Below are 17368 nucleotides of genomic sequence, written 5' to 3'. Positions count from 1 at the left end.
GGAGAAACTGGAGTAGATTGTGACATCACTGCTCTTGGAGTTTTTGGCAGTTCAATTCTATGCACATCAGCTCAGAAGTAACCCCCAGTGAGCTCAACGGACCTTAACTGCCAGGTTAAGGGTCTACACAGGATGCCAGACTTAATCACACAAAGCCAAAAAATGTAATCGAGGTTCAAAAATTCTTATTTTGATCTTTCACTTTCAATCTTTTCAGCTATGATCAGGAGAAGTTGCTCTTATTTGTTGGGGGGCACTGCAGGCCAGTGCAGGATGAGAGCATGGGAAGTAGCAGCACACGAGGAGAGTGGAGAGGGCACAATGCATGAACCAAAACACCTTTGAACTGGCACAAGACAGTCTGGGAAAACTTCGCAACCTGAGCAGAATGCAACCTGTGTCTACGTATGCACGGGTCGCGATTCGCCGCTTCTGCGCATGACGTCACTTTGAGCGTCTGTGAATTTTGAGCATCTGCAAAACCCGGAAGTAATCCGTTACTTCCAGGTTGCCACGGGATGCAACCTGTGGGCCGCTCAATCTGAAGCGTCTTTAACCCGAGGTATGACGGGTGGCGCTGTAGGTTAAACCACAGAGCCTAGGACTTGCTGATCAGAAGGTCGGCGGTTCGAATCCCCGTGACGGGGTGAGCTCCCACTGCTCAATCCCTGCTCCTGCCAACCTAGCAGTTCGAAAGCACACCAGTGCAAGTAGATAAATAGGTACCACTCCGGCGGGAAGGTAAATGGTGTTTCCGTGCGCTGCTCTGGTTCGCCAGAAGTGGCTTAGTCATGCTGGCCACATGACCCGGAAGCTGTACGTCGGCTCCCTCAGCCAATAAAGCGAGATGAGCGCCACAACCCCAGAGTCGGTCACGACTGGACTTAATGGTCAGGGGTCCCTTTACCTTTTATGACAGTACTAGAACAGACAATGGTCTAACCAGTAGAAAGCTGCTTCCTATCTCACTTTTCTCCTTCTGCTTGCTGCCTTCACACCCTGAAAAGCAAATGTTTCCCCAGCAGAAAGATAAGGAAAACGCTCCAACATAATTATACAAAACCCAAGAAAGGCCACTGGTTTAATGAATGTGGAGACATTTGGTGACTGCTATTCTATTTTATTTGACTCCTCTTTTTCAAATTCCAACCTCATGAGCTGACTTGAGGCAAGGCTGACAAAAGAGAAACCGGCTTGAGGCTTGTTAAAGATCCAGTTTAGGGTGGAACTGGAAATGTGAGCATTAAAAATGTCTCTAAGAAGCATGAACTTAGTAGGTTGCCAAGTACACAAGCTGGCCCTAGTGCTTCTGCTGATTGGGGTTGCCCACTTACGAAAAGCATGTTTTAAAATTCAAAATGCAATTTAATTGTGAGGTCCCACTGGGACAAAGCGAGAATTTACTTCTGAGTAAGCATGCAGAAGAATGCGCTGGAAATGTTCTTTCAAGAGTTGTTGCTGTTGGCATCCATCTGTCGCAAAAGACATTGGAGTGTGCCTTAGAGGATGAAGTCAAAATAAATGACCTCCCTGGGCCTCAAGCCTGGGAAGTGTGGTCATGGAGTGCATGGAGGTCCTGGGTTGTCCAGGTTGCCTCTCGACTCACTGAAGTGGTCCAAAGGAAAACAGAGCAATATGTTTGGCGCTAGCTTGGCTGCAGGAGTTGCCTGAAGGAGGCATACAAGGTGCTATCCAACCACCTTAGGGACTCCACTTTGAATTTCTGATGGGTTTACTCCTTGGCTTTTTCCTCTCCCAAAGATAACCTGCAAGGGAGCAGAGAGTTTGGAGATTCCCTTCTTCTAGATGGGCCCCATCTGCCCCTCATGTGCAGAAACTGCCCTCTTGACCGCTGGACTCACTATTGGTCTTGTCCGATCAATCTGCCAGAACCTGGGATTTTTCCCCAGAACCCAAGCATGAAAAATCTCGAACCCAACTGAAAGCTGAAATTTCACTCACAACACAACTCCAGCAGCAAAGAATAGCTTTGCTTTTAAATAGCTTTATTTAATTGGTGGCAAGTGGGTTGAGTTTCTTGTGGTTGTACAAGCAGCAGGTTAAGCACTTAAGATTTAGTTTGCCTCCCTAGCCACAGGTGCTGAAGTGACTAAACACGGGCACACGCACACACCAACAAACACAAGCCCCTAAAAGATGCACCAGACACTGAACTCGAAGCCCAAAGACTGTCTTTTTGCAATACACACATTCCAAATAAGATCCTACTGATTCAGAGGTGTACATAGTTAAGCTGTACCCTTCTACAGTTATCCACTTGTAAAGTTCAGTGCCTTATCTGTAAGTACCACAGCTCATCTAAACAAATCAAGAAGGGCACACTCTCACACAACGCTTGTTCCTGTGTGGAGCCAGCTGAGCCAGCCTGATAGCACAAAGAAAAAGCAAGTCCTGATTCATGCATTACTCAGGTGTAGGGTATAGCATGAGAAAAGCCCAACTTTTTCAGGCTAGTGAGATGTTGGCGTTGTGGGATGCACTGGTGATGGAACATCTGAAGTGACAGAGACATCAAAGGCTGGTTCAGGGGGCACTTTCTGCTCCTGGTCAGATATATCCTATGAACCCATGACCTCTTCCCCAAGGATGAGGAGTCAGAGCCATGGATGGAGAGCAAGGTCCTTCCCAAGAGGAAGCCCCTCCTCTGCATCTAAAAAAAAAACAAAAAAAAAGTCTGACGTCATGAGGACCAGAAGCTTGAAACTGCCGACAAAAGACCTTTCACAAGAAGGACAACATAGTAGTAGTAATGCAGAAAGATATTTTTATGCTGATGGAAAGAAGATATTTTACGTCAATGGAAGTGTGTTGAAAGATGAAATCGTAACGGCTGGGTTGATGACAGAGAGAAATAGGAAACATTCTGATCTCTTGTCTCTTGGTCTTACTGGCAGGGCAGAGGAAGGAAAACTCTTTTCAGCGCCTCTCTATCTGGCAAAAATAAGGAAATCAAAAACAAAACAAAACCATGTGAAATGTTTTAACAAAAGGCCAGTGGAAATAAAGATGGGACAGAAATAGGAGCACTTTTTCCAAGTGGGCATCTCTCAAGAGTGCAGAGAGCAAAAGCCATTAAGGGTGACTCTTTGCAGGTTTCAGTCCGCGTTGCTTCTTTTTTTAGCAAAGCCACCAGGCTACAGGAACCGATGAGCATGTCGCCAAGCCCTTCCTTTGGGGTCAGAGTAAACTCCAATGAGCCTTTATCGCTTGCTGCTGAAATAAGTGCAAAATATAGCCTTCCAAAACTCCATTGGCTTAACATGTTCATAAAAACACACCACCACACTTAAGGCAGAATGTAAACCTTCCTCCCAGGGTCTCACTCGATAAAAGTCAGCTCCATCCCTTTAAGATCAAATATGTAAACCTCAAATTGATCACACACCTCACTTTCAGCCTGATATCTGTGGGTCCCATTTTGTGCTTTCAACAACCTTGTGAGGTAGGTTGGCTGAGAAAAAAGTGACTCACAAAAGGTCAAGTAGTGACCTCTGGAGCCAAGCATGGATTTGGACCAAAGTTTCCTATGAATCATAGAGCTATAGAGCTGAAAGGGTCCCCCATGGTCATCCAGTCCACCCCCTGCAATGCAGGAGTCTCAACTAAATCAAAGATGGCGGATGGCCATCCAACCTCTGCTTAAGGCTGATGCGAGTTGCAGTTCAAAACATCTGGAGGGCACTAGCTTGGCAGAGGCTGCTTTCATGGCTCTCTCCTTCCTAACCAGACTTACTCTGGGCAAAGTCATTCCAGGTCAAATCTTGTCTATGGCCTGAACTCATCTGAAATGAGCAAGAGGCCAGTGTTACCAACCTCGTTTGCCAGGTTATTTTATGCATTACAAGAGTTCACTGAAACACACTGCAGTGCCACAGAGTACAATTCCAGTACTTCAAGTCAAAAGCAGCTAATTGGATATTTTTTGAGAAGTCTCATAATTTACCCAGACAACCAGTTGTTCTGAAGAAAGAGGATCAAAGCAGTGGTCATTCTGTTGAGCCAGCTGTTCCCTGTGCAAATAGTTAAATAGCTTTCCCAACAGGTTTCACAATACATTTAGGTACATTTCAAGGCAAACGACAGTTTCCACTGTTCGACCCAGGAAAAAAACCGGTTTCATTGTTCCCACTTTATAGGCAACACACCCTAAAGCAGAACTGCCCATATCTGCTAGCTTAAAATCCTGAAGTTGGAAGAGATAAAGAATTTGCCAGGTTCAAGGAGATGCGCTTAGTATATAAACCCCTTAAAAACTTGGGGCCAATTTACCTACGAGATCACCTTCCCCCACATGTGCTCACTTGACCCCTTTGATTGGCAGAATTGGCAGTATTGCAGATGCCAGATAATACCCATTCCACATTTGTAAGAATCGATCAGTGTGGCAGAGCCTATAACTTTGGAAATTCCTGGCTATTGAGATGAAGCTTTCACTGTACTCTCTTCAGTTCCTGCTAAAAATAATTTATTTTTTCTTTAGTCAAGCCTAACCAGATGCTTAGAAAGTTGAAGTAATTTTAATCTGTTTTAATATTTTAACTTGTGTATGCTTTGAAGTACGGCCGTGAATTTTTATTGATTTTACGATTTTATATTTTGTAAGCCGCTTTGCAGTTTTTACCATTAAGTGGTGCATAGGTTCTATTATATAAATAAATTAGCTGCAAACCAAAGGGCATTTCCACATTAATAAGTTAGCATCACTGAGTTTGATGTGGCTCAGTTCTCAGATGTTCAGGATCATACCTATCATAAAATCACTGTAGAGTTGAAAGGGACCCCGAGAGTCACCTAGACCAGAGTTTTCCAAACAGTGTGTGGCAACACATTAGTGTGTCAGCTGCAATGTGTAGGTGTGTTGTGCGAATGCTCCCTGTGCTCCTCCCAGGGCTGGAAAGGGGTTACTTTAACCTCCGTTTTGCTAGTAAAACTGAATTACTATGTCGTGAAATGATGCATGTCTAAAAAGTGTGTCACCAACAGGAAAGGTTTGGAAAGCTCTGATCTAGATAGTAATACTGTTATAACTTTCAATACAATCAAGGGAACTTGCTAATCCCACCCTGAAAATGCCAAGTGTGTTCATGCATCTAGTCCTCACAGATATTCAGGCAGCGCATGAAAAATTAGCTATGCTGCCCACATCATGATCCCTATTCATGTTCTTCCAACGATAACCTCCTGCCTATTATTGTTAAAGGTAAAGGGACCCCTGACCATTAGGTCCAGTCGTGGCTGACTCTGGGGTTGCAGCGCTCATCTTGCTTTATTGGCCAAGGGAGCCGGCGTACAGCTTCTGGGTCATGTGGCCGGCATGACTAAGCCACTTCTGGTGAACCAGAGCAGCGCACGGAAACGCCGTTTACCTTCCCACCGGAGTGGTACCTATTTATCTACTTGCACTTTGAGGTGCTTTCGAACTGCTAGGTTGGCAGGAGCAGGGTCCGAGCAACGGGAGCCCACCCCGTCGTGTGGATGCGAACCGCTGAACTTCTAATCGGCAAGTCCTAGGCTCTGTGGTTTAACCCACAGCACCACCCGCGTCCCTCTATTATAGTTAATTATCTGTTTTAAAAACATACAGATTTCATATATATATATATATATATATATATATATATATATATTCTATTTGTTTTTTGCGAAAGTATGAATTATCTTTGTGGTTGCGAAAAGAGGATTGTACCCTAAGGTCTGGGCAACTTTGGGGAATGTTTACATTGCTACAAATGTCCCATATGCCAATCTAAACTGAGCATCTCTTCTTTCCTGTTTAATTACTTTCAAGATAAGATTCAGTTTCAGCGACCTGGTAAAATGCCACTGATTCTCTTTCCAATTTTCAGGCTCAAGCTGCATTTGCTACAGTTAAGCATTAACATTTGCTAGCAGCAAATTCCCTTTAACATGGTAGTCTGTGAAGATTTTAAGTGTGAATCCCAGCTGTTCACCCGTTCTTTAAAGTACATATTAAACTCTTGGGTAGCACTCAACAAAATTAGTTACTGAAGGCCCTGGGTGCTATGCTAGCTGTGTTCATGCGCAAGCTCCCACAATCTTCTGAGGTGTGGGCAGATAAAAATAGGGTTATAGAAAAGAAGGATGTAAGGGAAGGCTTGTAATTACTCTACTATGGTGATAAAGGATCAACTCACAAGTCACGCTTTATAACAGCTGGTGTGTCCCACCACCACCACCACCCACATTTCAGGGCATAGAGATAAAAGAGAGATATATCTATGTGGCCATCTAAAAGAGAAAGAAAAGTGTTAAGAGGACAACCATTTTTGCAGGCATAGTTTTCGGAATTTCCTCACCAAAAAGACATACAGTACAAAAACCAATCAGGTAGTTGGTTACTGGCTACAATGAAAAGTAATTCTAAACTATAGATTAGTCTAGCTCCTCCAGCCCTTCACAGGCTCAGCCATTCCCTCTCGCTTCTTGTAACACTTCTGTTTTCGATTAACAATAGTTTCAATGTGACACCTGAATCCTAATTGTGGTTAAACTTTCCTATGGTTAGCTATCAATCAACTGAATATTTATTATGGTCGTCCAATCATGAAGTACAACGTATTTTTAAAAATATGTAATCTCAACCTCAGAAGCAAAAAGGTGACTAGAGCTAATCATTACAGTAGGTCTATAAGATACTACACATTTCAGCTTTATTGCCACCTGTTTAGGAGTGGATTTGTTGGACCTCTCAGGGAAGGAATTCAAAAAGGTCTCCAAAATGATGGTTCAGATCCCGGTCAATTTAGGCATTTGGAAGAAAAATATATCCCTACCCAAAACTTTCAAGAAAACCCACATTATGGATAGCCAAGCTGCATGTTATCGTAAACTTTTTTTTAAAAAAAGGGCTTAAATTGGAAACTTTCATTCTGAAGAGGAGGCAACTGCAGGAACAGCTGCACTTTGAAATGTGCTCCCCAACCCCTTTATGGATGGCCCCTGGCAAGAAATGGTGCATGGCCTCCATCCAGAACCGGAGGATATGTATCTCAGCTTAGAGCCTTGTGGCGGCTTCCACTTCACGGGGGAAAAAGGGGGGAGGATTTTAAGCATCCTGTGTTTAAAGAATGGGTAATGTCACATGTCTCTCGGCCCTAACTGTACTCAAGCCTAGGACTTTGGATGGACTTGACCTGCACTAGGGGTCAATGGCTCCACAGCCCATGAAACCTGGACTGGCTTGTGCAACTTGTTTAGCAAACACTGCCCCTTCTTCGCAGCAGCGTGACCGCAAATGCTCCAAATGCAGAAGTGGCACACCAGAACAAACCAGCAACAACCACCCAAAAGTGAGCCACCCCATTATAATGGCACTCCAGGATGGAGACCACAGCATCCACCTGGCACCAGCATCCGCCAGTCTTTCACATTAGGAAAAGGTGGGAAGTTGATAGCTTGCGCCTCTTTCCAAGCGAGGGAGCGAAATGCATTGTGGATCCAATTTTCACTCTCGCACAGCCCCGGCTGACGCTAAATGGATTCATGCCGACTCTGCGGCAACACAGCCTCCGGCCGGTTGTATTCATTCAAGGTTAGCTTCAAAGAGAAGCTAAGGTGGCGGTGGGGCGGGGAGGCAAAGAGGCAATGTCACTGCAGAGAGGCAACACAGCATAGGGCTCTGTTAGGCCGGGGGGGGGATCTCATTTGTGCTACCAGGCGCCACCCTAGGCGCACATTCTTTCCAAGCTATTAGACAACATAGCCCTGGACGCGCTAAGCGGTTCTTGTCCCAGGAGACAGAAGGGAACTGCTCACATCCAGGCTTCCAGCAGAGCTACATGACAATCTAATCCTCCCTAATGCAACCAGACTCCTGATATTATGCCAGGATCAGATCCAGGGGTTTGTCTAATCTCTGCGCATTAAGAAAGTGCTCTCCAAATGAGATCAGCTAGATAGCTCCTCTAGGTCAGAAGTGAGATTCTGTTCAACAGCTGTCAAAGGCCAAAACGGCATTCATTAAGCACCGAGACAAATGGGATTCACACATTGACTGCATATGAACCAGCTTAAGGCACTGCTGATTTAATTTATAACGTGTATATTCCAGCCCTCAGTTCTGGAAGTTGAGGTTCTTTCCGAAACGTAACAGTCAATGTAAAAGCTTTCGCAATGCAATCCTGTGAAAGTCTACTAAGAACCAACTCCCACTAAGTCCATTTGAAATCCTGCCCATTTTGGTTTCTCATTTTCCCAAGCTTACATTCGCTCAATTTTTGCAGCAAACGGTGTACTTTTCTAAAAGCATCAGCATGGAAATTCATATGTGTTTCCCTGTACCAATGCTATGTGCATTTCCGCATGCAATTTTGCTTAATATACATCTTTGCATGTATTTATGAGCAACTCTTTTGCTTGGAGAACCAAATCACAAAATCTGGAATGCTGTGGATTGCAAAGGATTAACCATGCCTCAGTTCATTTGTCAGCTGGAGGAGTGCCAAATTAGGCAGGCCACCATTATAAAGGTAAACCAAACAAATAGCTCACATCTAAGCCAAGGTGGGGCAAGGCAAGAGGCCTAGGAAGAAAAAGTCTTTACCTGGCACCAGGCTATGATTTCACCAGTCTTAGAAAGGGAGATATGAAAGCTAGGAGCTAAATGGCACCTTAACCTAGGTTACGGGTGCAACAGCAGAATGTCTAGGCGCACTTCTTTTATAACAAGAATACAAAGCTGAAAATGAATTGCAGCTAAAATCTTATATTCATTTTTCACATGGTCTAGTCCTCATCTGAAGACTGCAAAAAACAAAGCTATACCTCCCCTGCCTGCCCCCCTAATATTCTTATGAGGGTCCCTTCTCCAGTCCTCTGAGAGTGCCTGGAAGCATAAAAAGGTCCTCCTTTTGCCCCAGCAGTGGCAGTTTTAATCTGAAATATTAGGCGCAGTACTGCTCCCAGAGCTCAGAAACTGCTGGCGCTAATGAAATTCCCTGTTGCAAAAACGCTCCTAGGACAATGGGAGTTTTGAGCACTGGATTTCACTCACCACGGTGACTGTTCCCACCTCCCACAACTCCGGCCAGTGTGACAAGCTCAAGCCTTCCTACCTCTCAGCTTTTGGGCTGCAGAGGATTCAGGCCACTGCTTTGATCAGTTAAGAAGCAAGCAGAGCACCACTGGATCAAGCCAATGGCACACCTAGCCCAGCATCCTGTTTTGACAGTGGCCAACTAGATATCAATGAGAAGAAGCCCACAAGCAAGACCCAAGCACAAGAGCAATTCTCCCCACTTGCGCTCCCCAGCAACTGGGGTTCATCATAAGCACACTGCCTCTGACCAAGGAAGGGCGGCCTAGCCGTTGTGGATAGCAGCCACTTACAGTCCCATCCATCTGTCTAATCCTCCTGTGAAGCCATCCAGGTTGACGGCCCTTACTGCATCTTGCGGAAGTCAACTCCAAAGTTTGGGGTCAGAGTTCTCCTTCTCCTAGTTGGGTTACTTTCGCAGGTTGATGACGAGCCCCATCTGCCCCTCGCTTCCCTCCTTCTTGACCACTGCACTCACTATAGGTCTCTTCTGAAAAAAGCTGCTCTAAGCCTGGTTTTGGCCAGAGAGGGCGGGGTATAAATAAAAAATCTTCTTCTTCTTCTCAATCTACCAGAGCCTGTGCTTTTTTTCCACCAGCACCCAGCATGTACATATCTGAAACCTAACTGAAAGCTGAAATTTCACTGGCAGCACAACTCTCAGCAACAAATTTTACTGTTCAATATCCCCTAAGTTTTCAGATAGGGAATTTTCACATTAAAATAAATAAAAACCAAAAGAGAATCCATCTTCCCTCTATTTCCTCACTCCTCCCAATTAACTTCACCCTGCTGTGATTTTTTTTGGTCTTGATTTATTTTACTGCATTTATATGCCCCCTGTGCTCCCCACTTCTCATTTAAGCCTCACAACAACCTTGTGACGTATGTTAAGCTGAGAGGCAATGGTTGGCCCAACCTCATTCAATAAGCTTCACTAGGTGCTAGTGCAGCACTCTAACCACCAGGCCACACTGTCCCTGCTCTCACTGGGTGTGCAAAGTATTTTTATGCAATGGATCCAAAAGATTAAGTATGCAGTGACACATTCAGGGGGCACTTCAGAATACACAAGATTTGGGAATGTGTCTGAATGCTCCCTGGACACACACACACACACACACACACACACTACCCTGCACCTGGAAAGCCAGCACACTGCTAACAGGCTACTTTTCCACTAGCAACGGGAGCTTAAATAAATAGAATTCTGGAAGTGAGAACACTTAAGTCAGGGGGCTCCTTTCTTGTCCACAGAGTGAAGTACCATATTTTTTGCTCTATAGGACACACTTCTCCCCCTCCAAAAATGAAGGGGGAAAGTGTGTGTGTCCTATGGAGTGAATGCAGGCTTTTGCTGAAGCCTGGAGAGCGAGAGGGGTCGGTGCGCAGAGATCCCTCTCGTTCTCCAGGCTTCAGGAAGCTATCCGCAAGCCTGTGGAGCCTGGCGGGAACTCCCTCTGGGCTACTCAGGCTTGCGGACAGCTGCCTGCAGCCTGAAGCCCGGGGAGCGCAGCGCGGCGCACCCCGGGCTTTGGGCAGCTCTCCGCAAGCCTGAGTAGCCCAGAGGGAGTTCCCGCCGGGCTCCGAAGGCTTGCGGATGGCAGCCTGCAGCACAAAGCTCGGGATGGCTGCGGAAAGCCTCCGCAGGGCGACGGGGTGAAGGCAACCCACCGCCCTGCGGAGGCTTGAAAGGCTGTCCCCGAAACTGCGCTCCAAAGGCTTCAGGGATCTTTGAGGTTGGCGGAGGGGGAAAGCAGTGCTTCCCCCCCCCCAACAGCACCACAAGCACGGGGGGGGGGGGCAGCGGCAAGGCTGTGCGCAGCCTTTGCGCTGTTCCCCGACCTGCTCTTGAATGCACCTTGTTTTTGAGGGGGAGAACAAGAAAAAAAATTGTTCTCCCTCTCCTATGGTCCGGTGCGTCCTATAGAGTGAAAAATATGGTAAGTATGGACCAGGAAGATTTCACCACACAGTTCTTCTGCATCTCTGAAGCACCAGCAGAGCAAAGGCATAGGAGGATCAGGACTCTCTGCATGCTGCAAAGGAGAGGCTCCCGGGAAAACAATCTGGATCCACCCAGGCCTTTCATGGATTTCTATAAATACCAAGGTAGTTGCAGGAATTTGCTAAGTCAAAACCACGTGAGCAGAAACAAAGCCCACCCGCCCACAGCATTGCAACTGTGCTATAAGCAGCCTGCTCTGCAGCTTTCTCACCACCTGAGGTCCTCCAGATGCTGACACACTCCAAAGCCCATCATTCTCTGACCATCAGCCATGATGGTCAAGACAGAGCAGAGGGGGCAAAGGATTGCGTTTGGTGCTTCCAGAGCAATGTGCAAAAGGGCAAACTTACACATTAACCCTGCAGTGAAGCGTGCAAACTCCAGGTGCAGAAACAGCTGTGCCTGACTCTGACCTCACAGGCAGGACATTCCGCACTCCTCCCCAAACTCCTCAAGCTGCTAGCTGTTATGGATTCCAAAGGTTTGAGGAGGGAGAAGAAGAAAAATCATCAGTGCAATCTCAAGTATCTGGGCAAGATCTTTCAAGATCCCTTTTTGCAACCCATAATTTACAGAGGGTTTTAGGCATGTTGAAAGCTCTTTGCGTGTAAAAGCTCAGGTAATAAAAATTGTGAGAAAACCTGAAGCTGTAGCTTTAATTTTTCAGTGTTCCCTCTCCATTTTGTTTCTGAAAATATTAGGGGTGGGAGGCCTTGACACATCTATGCAGACCCAATGAGCAATTCAGCACTAGCTGAAGTTTCCAAACTGTCTTCAGAGGCAGCCCCACGTATAACGAATTGCAGTAATCTAGCCTACAGGTTACCAGAGCATAAACAAAAGAAGTTAGGTGATTCCTGTCCAGACAAGGGCACAGCTGGGCCACCAGCCAAAGTTGACAGAAGGAATTCCATGCCACAGAGTCCACCTGAGCCTCAAGTGACAGCAAAGGATCCAGGAGTACCCCCAAGCTACAGACCTGCTCCTTCAGAGGAAGTGTAACCCCATCAAGAGCAGGCAACCTCCCAGCCATTCGGTCCATTACCAAGGCAAGATAACGGTCCAGCACGTCCACCGCCTCACCCTGAAGATGTAAAAAAGGAGAGCTCTGTGCCGTCAGTATATTGCTGACAACGTACTCCAAAACTTTGGATGACCCCACTCAGCAGTTTCACATAGATGTTAAACAGCACAGCGGATAAAACTGAACGCTGAGGAACCCCATGTTGATGGCTTCCTTAAACCCTGGAGAGCCGCTGCCAGTCAGTGCAGACAGTAGTGTGGTAGATGGAACAATTGGTCTGAACTCGGCATTAGGCAGCTTCCTATGTTCTTCTATATCAGACATATGTAGATATGCTCTCAAACCTTCTGTTGCTTTAAGAAAGGCCCCCACCCCCAATTATGTACTTCTCAGGGCAAAGCAGATCGTGGAGTCGGTTTGAGGCCAGTTATGGTTTTCCAGGAAGCTTCCATCTGCTGTGTATTTACACAACAGAAGGGAGTAGGAAAGAACTGGCAGAGAGTGAGGAATTGAGAACGATCTGAAGAAAAGAAGGCGGAGGTGGGAGGCAGAGAAGTAGGAGAGAGGTTAAGGCATCAGCCTCCAAAAAGAATAATCCCTACTTGCAAAATGCACTTTGTTCCATGTGCTGGCTTTTAAGCAATCTGAGCCATTTGAACACAGAAGCTGCAGCCTCAAGGGCCAAACGTCCTTCTTGAGAACATTCTGAGGACCACGGTGGCATGCGAAGCAATGGGTGTATGCTCCCAACTGTTCCAGATTTTTTTCCGGGGAGCCAAATTATGGTCCTGTTGTTTCACCTTCAAAATCCCTAAATGATAATTGGGGTCGGGGGTCAAACACACAGCCCAATCACTCTCACATCAGTTCTCCCTTTGCACAGCTGGAATCAAAATAGGAAGAGGGTGTCTTTGCATTACATCTGAACTCAGAATCATGGTTCGTTTCTCCCTGATAAGCCAAGATCACCGGCCAGCTTGGTGTTGGCTTATGGATCTTGTTTTGTTTGGGGGAAAACAGACTACAATCCCATCATGCTAAACCAGCCTTCCCAGACTTGGGGATGTTGGTAGACTAGAACTCCCATCGTCCCTGAGCACTGGGAATGCTGCATTGGGCTGGATGAGCTCAAGCCCAACACCGGCAAGGTGGGAGGTTGTGCTAAGCTACCTCCTTTGTGGTTTGTTTACCCGAATGCATAAACCTGGAAGAACTGGGCTGAGAGAACGGTAGGTTTAGATTACTTGAGGAAGAGCAATTACTCAGAAAAAGAGCATCTGCTTCACATGCAGGTTCAATCTCAAGCATCTCCAGGTATGTCTCAGAATGTCCCACCTATGGAACCCTGGAGAGCTGCTGCCAGTCAGTGCAGAGAATGCTGAGCTAGATGGACCAACGGTCTGATTCATTTTAACAGAGCTTCCTATGTTCCTGGCTTATAGCTACGCAGCCACTGAGGCCAAGAAGCCACGTGTCTTTTGCCATTTAAGCTGTTAGGAGCATGTGACTATGCGGTGAGGCCCTCTTATCTGTGGCACCCAGGATATGGGTTCCCTTGCCCCCGAAGCCTCAACTGGCCCGTCTTCCTTTTGAACATTACAACATCAGGCCAAAACAGTACTTTCTAAAAGGATGCTCTGCGATTAGATTTGGACTTGACTGCTGATGCAGTATCGCTGCTGCTCACGATTTGGCAGCCTGGAAATCAAACAGCTACTTTTGTCTTGTTGGCATTTCATGGCGGTTCTTGGCTGCCCTGAGGCTCCCGGTCAGGATCCAAGTATCTAAGTGATGGAATGGACTGCAGAATGCAGATAACTATTAACTGCTGGAGATGCGGCTTCCTGCTGACCAAATAGTGCCATTTATTTATTGCATTGCATTTTTATCCCACCTTTTGATGCAAGGAGCTCGAGGTAGCATCCCCTTGTCATCCTCACAGCTACCCTGTGAAGTGGGTTAGGCTAAGAGGCAGCGATTGGCCCCAGGTGCCCCAGGGAGCTTCATGGATGTGTGAGGATTTGAACTCTGGTCTTCCAGGTCCAACACTCTAACCGCTACACAACACTGGTTCTCTCTTTGTTTCGAGAGGAGTCCAGAGTTTCTTTTTAAAAAAGAAAGCCATATGAAGTAAGTAAACTGGCAGGTTGCTGCCTTGCAAAAGAACTGTAAACACACATTCACAGAACAAATTACGACATACTATGAACTTTACTCTTTTTTTCCTGAAAAAGCTCTTCTAAATTATTGTGCAAGAAGGAAACCCACATTTTTCTTTATCATCAGATGTACTGGCTGCCTCAGAGAAGAAAAAAAAACTTTCGGCGGGGAAAAGATGACACTCCAAAATGCCTACAATTAAAGACAAGGCAAATGAAACATGGAAAATATAACAGGTGGCTGAGCAAAACCGTAAAATTGAGAGATTGAAAACAAAATTTGAAAGGAAAGGGTGCAAAAAGTTTACAAGCATTTTTTTTAAAAGTGAAAACAACCACCAACATTAAAGTTTCTGAACTTTCGGGAATCTACAGATTTTTGTTTTAATATAAATATTTGTCTTTTTTCAAAAAGAAAGGAAAAAAAGAAAACTTGTTTTTTTAAAAAAGAAAGAAGCAGCAGCAGTATAAGCTGGGACTTAGGTCTTGAAGTTTCTTATAGCTAGGTGTAAAGAAAGGAGGTTGCAAATTCATAAAGGATAGTCAACTGAGAGCACGTACAATACACAACTGAAGCTACATGGTAAGAGGCAATATACCTCTAAGAATTAAATGCTCGAGTCAAGCAGTAGGGCTTGCAATCACTCTGTACTCCCTGCTCATGAGTTTCCCATAGGCATCCATTAGACACAAACCTACCAAGAACAAGGTAGAGCTGTTTGCCTTTATTCGCATTCCCAAGTTACGATAAACTAGGGTTGCTCATGCCCACAGCTCAGTCACTCCCATGTCATTCCTCCCCTGTCACAAACAGGAAAGCTCGATCTGCAAGTCCTTGGGATTAAATCTGGGATCTCCTGCATGCAAAGCATGTTCTCCGGGAGCACTAAGCTAAGGCACGAGAACAATACTATACACTTAAGCCATTTCCACTGCAGGGAAACAAGTATTACAGAAGGATTTGCAATGCACAAGACTTTAGTCTCTGATAGCCCAGAGGGTTGCAACAGCAATGCAGCATCCCAGCAGGTGGTCAGGAAAACTTGCACCAAAGGACTGCTTCCAAGAAACAATTCCCTGTTTTTAAAAGTGGTACAAGGTAAGCTCTAAAAACGTCCAGGACACTTCCAATTTGACCTTGTAACATCACCTTTCTTAGCCAACTCTTTTCTACCAGAGGAGGAAAAAAAGAGATCCTTTTCTCAAATTAGTTGGTAGACGGCTTACCCAAATACACATTTGGAAACAGGTTGCAGTGAGAGACCTTGATGCAGGCTACTACCACCACCACCACCACCGATCCATGCATATCTGAAATGTGTTATTTCTCAAGATGGATCAGAGGCTGAACAGTAAGGGCCCCGCAGGATCAGAAGTGTTTGACAAGTCCAATGTACTGTTTCCAATAGGGGACAGCCTATTAAGGACACAAGCTGCAGACAAACCTAAATGCACCACTGTCAGCAATTACAGTTAAATAAAACCTCCAGATACAGAAGCAATCTATCTGTATGTACCAGGTAAAAGCAAGAGAGGGCAAGTGCCCCACCTCTGAGCAACCTGGGGCACCTCGCTGGGCACAGAAGAGTGGGCTGGATGGGTGCAGACAGATGACTTTAGGCTCTGGACTAGACAGACTCTTTAGATCAGGCTTCACCAACCAGATACCCTCTGTATAACTCCTATCAGCCCCAAGCCACAACACCATGGTCTCTGTGGCTGAAGGAAGCTGTAGTCCAAAGCGCATGGGGGGGGGGCACCAGGTTGGCCAAGGCTGCCCTATCACCACCCCTGCCTATCAGCTCAATAGGCCCACCCAGTCCAACACTCCCTATCCCAGGGCAAGGTACCCCAGGGTTTATTGCCTCCCAGCATGCAGGTTGCAGATAACCATTCATATTAACAGTCAGCAACAGACATCTCCTCCTCCTCCTCCTCCTCCAAAAACTTGCCCATTACCATCTGAGAAGCTTGGTCAGTTGTATGCTGAACGCATCAAGATTCAGGACAAGAAAAGAAAGTTCTTCTTTATGCAGCGTATAGCTACACTACAGAGCTCCCTCTCGCAGAAGGCAGAGGTGGCCACACACTTGGGACTGCTTTAGAAGACAATTAGGAAAATTCATGGGTGATTAGGTTATCAGTGGCCAGGCAGCAACGCTTCTGAGTATCAGTTGTTGAAAACTGCAGAAATGTACACTGCTCTAGTGCTCAGGTCTTGCTTGTGGAAGTTTCTGAGAAGCATCTTGCTGGCAGCTGTCGAGAGCAGGCTGCTGCATTAGCTGGGCCATGGGCCTGATCCAGCAGTGTTCTTATTTGGCTCTGCACACCTCCAGTGCCGGAGGCAGTTTTGTCTCTGAATCCTAGTAGCTGAGATTCACCAGTGAGGAGCATGCTGTTGCACACACAATCCTGCTTGCAACCATCCTGGGGCATGTGACAAGCCACTGTGAGAAGAGGACCTGATCCAGCAAGGGCTCTTCTTGTTTTCAGTTCTTAAGCAGCAGAAACAGGCTGAAGCCCTTCAAACAGCACGTGGCAAAAAATTGCATTTCGGAATGCCTCCCTCCATTAAAAACTCCCTGCTGATAAAAACCTAGAATCATGAGCTGCACTGGAACCTTTCACCCTGATGAGTTAATCTTCTATTTGCAGAGCACTGCTTTTCTCTCCCCACCCCCTTAATGCAGGGGTTCAGTGCAATTTGTATTCCCCCGTGTACTGTGAGGATACACAGTTTCATGGAATCATACAGAGTTTTAGAGTTGGAAGAAGCCCTGAGGATCATCTAGTCCAACCCCCTGCAATGCAGGAATATGCAGTCGTCCCATACAGGGATCGAACCTGCAACCTTGGTGTTATCGGCACCATGCTCTAACCAACTGAGTTGTCTCCTGGGTTGAGCTATTCTCCCAACCCGGTGTGGTTACAGCATTGCGTCAAGGAAGCAGGTCCAAATCTATTCTCAGCCATGTAGCCCAATGGGTAGCCTTGGGCTGTTTTGAAGTCTCTCAGCCTGGCCTGCTTCACAGGGCTGATTTGAGGATAATAGAGGGATGTGGAAATCCTCAGAGGGAAGGTGGGATATACAAACGCCACAA

At 46.1% G+C, this 17368-nt stretch overlaps 1 protein-coding gene across 7 annotated transcripts in view; it reads right to left on the bottom strand.

Moving 5' to 3' along the window:
- ATP11C (ATPase phospholipid transporting 11C (ATP11C blood group)) overlaps positions 1–17368 on the bottom strand; it is a 103406-nt gene that overhangs the window by 84192 nt on the left and 1846 nt on the right. The window contains exon 1 of one of the 7 annotated variants that reach the window (XM_083722720.1): positions 16227–16564. The exons of the other annotated variants lie outside the window; for them this stretch is intronic. Within the exon in view, the coding sequence (XP_083578846.1) occupies positions 16227–16229 (3 nt within the window). The 5' untranslated portion in view covers positions 16230–16564. Of the gene's footprint in view, positions 1–16226; positions 16565–17368 lie in introns of those variants that run through there. 7 annotated transcript variants of the gene reach the window in all.

Source organism: Podarcis gaigeae (genome assembly GCF_964106915.1).
Source record: "Podarcis gaigeae genome assembly, chromosome: Z".
In the NCBI taxonomy this organism is placed as follows: Eukaryota; Metazoa; Chordata; class Lepidosauria; order Squamata; family Lacertidae; genus Podarcis; species Podarcis gaigeae.
The sequence above is the reverse complement of the archived record's forward strand: the minus strand, read 5'-3'. Positions and strand labels throughout refer to the sequence as shown.